At 39.4% G+C, this 7,075-nt stretch overlaps 1 protein-coding gene across 1 annotated transcript; it reads right to left on the reverse strand.

Annotated features, from left to right (window-relative positions):
* Nucleotides 1–5,573: 5,573 nt before the first annotated feature.
* LOC132660620 (olfactory receptor 10A2) lies at nucleotides 5,574–6,568 on the reverse strand. Its single transcript, XM_078433997.2, has one exon. The coding sequence runs from the start codon at nucleotides 6,525–6,527 to the stop codon at nucleotides 5,574–5,576; it is 954 nt and encodes a 317-aa protein (XP_078290123.2). The 5' UTR covers nucleotides 6,528–6,568.
* Nucleotides 6,569–7,075: the final 507 nt, after the last annotated feature.

Consider the following 7,075-nt stretch of genomic DNA (forward strand, 5'->3'; position numbering starts at 1 on the left):
CTCCCCTGCTCATGCTCTGTCTCTGTCTCAAAAATAAGTAAAAACATTAAAAAATATATCTCTCCTGTCCATTGGACTATAATGACCCCAAGGGCAAAGACTGTCTTTTGCTCATCCCTGTAAATCCTGTACTTAGCAGTGAGGTTAAGGAGGATTGGGAAGGGAGCATGGAAGAAATGAGATCAGTGAGGAGGCTCTTATAATAATAGTTTAGAAATAAGAGCCTGGCTTGTGGTATGTAATGACAGGGACAATGAACATAGCAGTTGAGCCAAGGTTTAAGTAAGAATTTTGCCAAGAAAGAATGAGCAGGATTAGGAGACGGGTTGAATATTTCCATGACAGTGTTTATCAAAGTGCAGAATTATGACATAGTGCAGCACTTTGTACGGCACTTTTTGTTCTACAACTTTTTGTGTACTTGTCTACTTAAAAAAAAATTTTTTTTAGTATTTATTTATTTTTGAGAGACAGCTTTTTCTCCTAACTTTTTTATAGTTTCTGCCTTTATATTTTGGAGAAGGCACATGCTATACTGACAAGAACATGACATTTTGGGTTCAGGTAGACCTGGATTCAAACATAAGCTCTGACACTTATTGGTTTTTTGTTGTTGTTGTTCTAGTCTGTACTTCCTGATAATACCTGTGAAGAGTAAATGATACTTAATTTATAAATAGGTAACTCATATTTGACAGTTATTACATGCTAATTCCTTTCTTTACCCCACTCTCTGGGAAATGGAGAGAACCTAATGATTTCCCTGTGTTACAATTAGTAGCAAACTAATTGAGAATGCTGCATAACTGACAATCTTACTTCAAACTGCAAGAAATAATAAAGAATAGACTCACAAAGTTTTACAAGTGGAAGTGGCTATTTGCTTGGTGCCTCTGCTGCCAGAGCATGATTAGTTTTAACACTTTCATGGCAGGTTTCATTGTTCAAATTTTCATCTTATCAATTCCATGAGGTGGGTATTATCACCTCATTCAAAGACAAGGAAACTGAGGGCTAGAGATAGAGAATAATTTGCATAAACATACATAGCTGGTAAACAGCAGACACAAAATTTGAACCCAGGTTTTTCAAAATGCTAATTGTTGAGGGGAATAAAAAAGACTAACTTTAGAGAAAGTGGAAATGCATGGTGTACGGGGAAAGAAAATAGTTCAGGAGGGCAAGAGTTGACTATTCATTCAACGATATGGTTGAAGTATGGTAATAACTGAAATTGGAAAAATAAAGCCAGAGCTGATGTATAAAGGGGCTCATATTATAGAAGAACATTCATTTTATTTTGAAGATGAGGGTGGATTATAAGGATTTTAAGCACGAAAATGACAGATTTTCACAAGCACACTTAGAAAGAACTCTAGAGACGAGACGGTAAGGAGGAGGGATTAGAATGAGGTGCATATGTAAGTCTGCAGTATCACTGGAGGCTGGGAGATCAGCTAGGAGGCTCTAGGAATAATCCTGGTGGGAGATAGAAGCCAATACCCAAATTTAATCTCCACAAGGAGGCTTCATCTCCACAGGATTTGTTGAAACCCTGGCAATGGATGGGATCTCTGAGATAGTACACAAGGAAGACGGAAGAAGAGGGCCAACCTCTGAACTCCCAGGACAAGTAGAGTTCAAAAGGACTTGAGAAATAATACAAAAGGATCTGCACTTGGACGTGTGTGTGGAGAATAGCATGGAAATTCGTGGTTATGGAAAGCAAGACAACAAAAATTCCTAGGGCAATATTCCATTTACGCAAGCATCAAAGAGAACCTGAAAAGCATTTGATTTCCTCAAGAATCTCTGGCCCAAGTCTGCGATCACTGGACTCTGTTGTAATTCCTCCCCTCTCAGGCCTTGGCCCCTCCTGACTTCTAGCTGCAGAATCAGTCTTGGAGAGCTCCAAGAGACCCTGGAGGCCTGAGAGTGAAAGCCTAGGAGTCTCTGCTCTGAGGCAGCTCTAATGCAGGCTGAGCTGTGTTCTCACTGGCTTCTATCCTCAGACTCCTCCACCCTGGGGTTGTAGGCTAACCAGCCTATTAATGAGCAGTCATAGCCTGTGACCTCATTAAAAAGTTGTTAATGAGGCACACTGCTGTTTAGGGAGCAGTTGACTGAGGCACCCACTGGTCTGTCCCAGGGGCCAGAGGGAAAGCTTATGTGAATAGGTAGGATCAGATCTGGGGAGAGGGCTAATGAACTCAGGCTGCACAGCCACACCTCCTAACGAACTCATCTTGGAAAGCAGGCCAGCTTTGAAGCTCAAATCCCTGCTGGCCTGCATGCTTACAGGAGTAGATGCAGTCCAGACCAGGAATGAATTTACTCTGATCTGTCAGCTCTGCTGAATGCCTGCTCTGCTGACCCATTTTGATGGAGGACTTCAAATTCTGAGATTAAGAAGTGGTTTTCCTTGCACTGAATTTTGGTCTTATAATCTTTTAACTGCCCAATTACAAAGGTCTTTTGACTGGTGTCTATCTTACAGATTGTGTCCCTTTACCACCCACTTTTCTCATCACTGCCAAGTAATATTTCTAAAATACAGACTTGATTTTGTCCTTATCCTGAAAACCATTCAACTGACCTCTCTTGTGCACAAAATAGTGTTCAAGCTCTTTGGCATGGAAGGCCTTTCAAGATTTGACTCCTACCAACTCCTCCCCTTCATCTCCCTCCAGTTTTCCCTCCCATGTCATAATTTCTATTATTCTCACTATCATCATCACTTCCCCCACCCAATAATCAGATCTTTATAATGGCTAACATTTCTATACAAACTCCTATGTGTCCAACATTGTTCCTTAATGATTCACATATATTAACTCATTTAATCCTCTCAACCATGATGAAAAAGGGGAAGAAATAGGTGTTATTATTATCTTCACTTTACAGAAGAGGAAACTGAAGAAGAGGGGTGCAAAATAACTTGTCCTATATCACCAAGCTGTCAAGTGGCAGAACCAGGATAAAACCTAGGCATTTTAACTTCAGAGTTCATGCTTTTACCCAGATGTTAGCAAACTATAGCCTACAGGCAAATCCCACCGTCCACTGGTCTTTATTATATATAGTTCATGAGTTAAGAATGGTTTTTACATTTTTAAATGGCTAGAAAAAATCAGAAGAAGAATATTCCTTGATGTACGAACAGTATATGAAAATCAAATTCTAGTATCCAGAAATGTTTTATTGAAACGCAGCCATGCTTGTTCATTTATATATTATGGCTGTTTTCATCCTACAACAGTATAGCTGAGCAGCTATGTAGAACTCATACATTAGTGGTGCCTTCATCTGCAGCTAGGGGTATTAAATTTTTTTAAGTTTATTTATTTATTTTGAGAAAGGCAGAGAGCATGAGTGAGCAACGGAGAGGCAGAGAGAGAGGGAGAGAAAGAATCCCAAGCAGTCTCCATTACAACATGGAGCCAGGTGTGGGACTCAATCTCATGAACCATGACATCATGACCTTTGCCAAAATCAAGAGTCAGACACTTAACCAACTGAACCATCCAGATGCCCCCTATTTAGGGTGTTAAAAACCACAGTGATGCACAAGAAAAAAATATTTAACTACGTGAGGTGATGGATGGTAACTGAACTTTGGTAATTATTTTGCAAAGATACATATGTAAAGTCATTATGTTGTACATCTGAAACTTCCATAATACTATGTGCCAATTATATCTCAATGAAAATGAAAAAAAATTTTCCAGGAATCAGGGCAGGTGAACATAGGAGAGAAATGGTTACAATTTAATTAGTCAGTCTTGTTGTAGCTCTTGTCAAATTATAAGAGTGTGAACATGGCCTGGTCTGCTGCTAAGAGTAAACGACTCTTGCAAAAAGTAAGTATTAATAAGTTAAAAATTATACAGTGATGCAGTTATTACTTGACAGCATTTTGAGTGCCACAGGTGTCTCTATACTTCAATACTTTATTTACTTATATTATTATCAGTGCAAGCCCACGATGTCAAAATGAGAAAAGGAACTAAACTTCAAATGCCACATTTTAAAGTACAGTAGAGTGTTACTGGCACTTAAAGAATACAAAAATGCTAATTCAAAGGGATACATGCACCCTCCCTGTGTATACCTGCATTATTTACAATAGCCAAACTATGGAAGCAGCCTGAGTGTTGACTCATAGATGAATGGATAAAGAAGATGTGGTACATATATACAATGGGATATTACTCAGCCATAAAAAATAATGAAATCTTGCCATTTGCAATGACATGATAGAGCTAGAGAGAATAATGGTAAGTGAAATAAGTCAGTCAGAAAGACAAATACCATATGATTTCACTCATATGTGGAGTTTAAGAAACAAGCAAATAAAAAATAGCAAAGAGGAAATGGGAGAGAGAGAGAGACAAACTAAGAAACAGACTTTTAGTTATAGAGAACACATTGATGATTAACAGAGGGAGGGAGTCAGGAGGATGGGTAAAATAGGTGATGGGGATTAGGAAGTGCACTTTTTATGATGAGCACTGGGTGATGTATGGAATTGTTGAATATTGTACACCTGAAACTAATATAATACTATATGTTAACTAACTGGAATTAAAACAAAAACTTTAAAAAAGCATGGTGGGATCAGATTATTCTGTTATCAAATTGGATGATAAATCATTGTGTTTATTATGTAATGATACTCTATGTTAAAGAATACAGTATACATAGACATCTCTAGATTAAATACTTATTGAAATTATTACCCACTGACAGAAAGAATCTCTAGATTAAATATTTATTGAAATTATACAACTCACAGAAAGTAACAGACAGATCTGAAAACTGTAAATGGAGTATCTAAAGTAGAATTTCTTCATAAAAATATAAAATGACAATGAGGCTGAAAGTAATTTAAGTTTCCAAAGGCTTATTTGTTAGCCAAACAAGGAAAACGTTTGCTGATGATGAGTTGGTAATATTGAGTATCATTTTTTTGTAATGTAATATTACCTGGGAAAAATAGCCTGAGGAATGAATTGAGTAAGGCCCGTGGGATTATAAAGGAATATGCATGGAGAGTACTGTTCCACTTCCTCTATCCACATGAAACACCAACTAACTTAAGAGCCAGTACTGCCTCAGAAGCATACAAAATGAAATGAATAAATTATATAAACCTGGATTATAGGCTTTTTTCCAATGGAATGAAGTTAGACTTGTCCAAAACAAGATAAAGTGCCAAGATGACTTTGTGTCTCCCAAGTTCATACTACAAGCAGTTTCATATTGTCTCCCATGTTTGTCACATTGGCACACATTAACAAAGTCAATACCAGGAATAGGTTAGTCATAGAAGTGTCAAAGTGCCGCTGTACCAATAAGAAAAATAACATAAACCTACAATGAACAGAGGAGTTTTCCAGGAGGTAGAAACAGGGCCAACCTACTTCTCTGCTCTTTTCCCTCTTCTGAGCTTCCCAATAGTCATTCCAGCAGCTGGGTTTCATCCCAACAGAGATGGCAAGGGAGGCAGAGGAATCCCAAATATGAAACTGATTGCTCCACATTGAGTACACTTTACTCTCATTTCTTAATGTCTATGGGATGCAAATTCTAAGGCCGAAAGCCTTGCGGAAAGTCCGGCCAAGGGCATTCTTCACCTCATTATTTCTTAGGCTATAGATGATGGGGTTCAACATGGGAGTCACAACAGTGTAGGACAATGACAGCAGCTTTTTGCTCTCAGGCGAATTATTGGATTTAGGCCGGAAGTAGGTGAGGCTTAATGACACATAGAAAAGGGAGACAACAAGGAGGTGGGAGGAGCAGGTAGAGAAGGCTTTATGCTTCCCTTTAGCTGATGGAATCTTAAGGATGGCAGCAGCAATGCGAATGTAGGAACACAGGATCAGCAAGCAGGGTATCATGACGACCAGCACAGTTCCAACAATCGCATAGATCTCAAACATTGCTGTGTCTGCACACACCAGTCTCAGCACAGGTGGGCTGTCACAGAAGAAGTGGTTCACCTTGTTGGTGCCACAGAATGGAAAGCTGAAGAGCCAAGTGGTCTGCACAGTAGCTACGGGAAAGCCTGGAAACCAGGAGGCAACAGCCAATTTGGCACGTGTCCTCTGGTTCATGATGACTGGGTAGTGCAAGGGATTGCAGATGGCTACATAGCGGTCATATGCCATGGTGGCCAGGAGGACGCATTCAGCAGCTCCAAAGAAGAACAAGAAATACATCTGCATGGCACAGCCAAGGAAGGAGACGGTTGTGTCCCAGGCAAGCAGGGTCCCCAGCATCTTGGGCACGATGACTAGGTTGAAGCCAATTTCCAAGAGGGACAAGTTCCTGAGAAAGAAGTACATGGGGCTGTGCAGCATGGGGTCAGTCAAGGTAACAAGAATGATGAGGCTGTTTCCCAATAGTGTGACCAGGTAGATGATTAGAAATATCAGGAAGAGTAGTGACTGTATTTCAGTAGGCAGGGAAGAGAAGCTCATGAGGATAAACTCCCCAACCCTTGTCCAGTTTCCTTCAGCCATCAATACAGAAATGAATCTCCAGCTTCAGTCATGGAGAGAGATTCTTGATTGGAGGAATCAGAATCTCGGTTTGTTTATCAGACTCCTTTCTAGTGTCAGGAAAAGAGGCTGGGTCGGTATCTCAGTTGGAAAAGAAAGGGCCTTGAGCTGTCTAAGAATAAAACACAAGGAAGAATGGAGCCTGAGCTCTGGAAAGAGTTCATCATTTCCTATTGTTACTCTTTTATGATGTATTTTCTGCTTTTTTACCATATTTTCTAAAACAAATCATATCGTATTTACCCATACCCATTTACTGTTACACACTTAATACCTTTGAGATGGTGTTAAGAGATATTTGCTCTCCCATGTTTATTGTGACATTAGTTACCATACCTAAGACATGGAAACAATCTAAATGTCCGTCAGTGGATGAAAGGATAAAGAAAATGTCACACACACATGCATACACACACACATGCACACACACACAGAGGAATATTATTCAGTCATTAAAAAAACAACCTGCCATTTGCAACAAACAGCATGGATGAAACTTGAGGGCATTA

This window comes from Panthera onca, chromosome D1, assembly GCF_046562875.1.
Source record: "Panthera onca isolate mPanOnc1 chromosome D1, mPanOnc1 haplotype 2, whole genome shotgun sequence".
NCBI lineage: Eukaryota > Metazoa > Chordata > Mammalia > Carnivora > Felidae > Panthera > Panthera onca.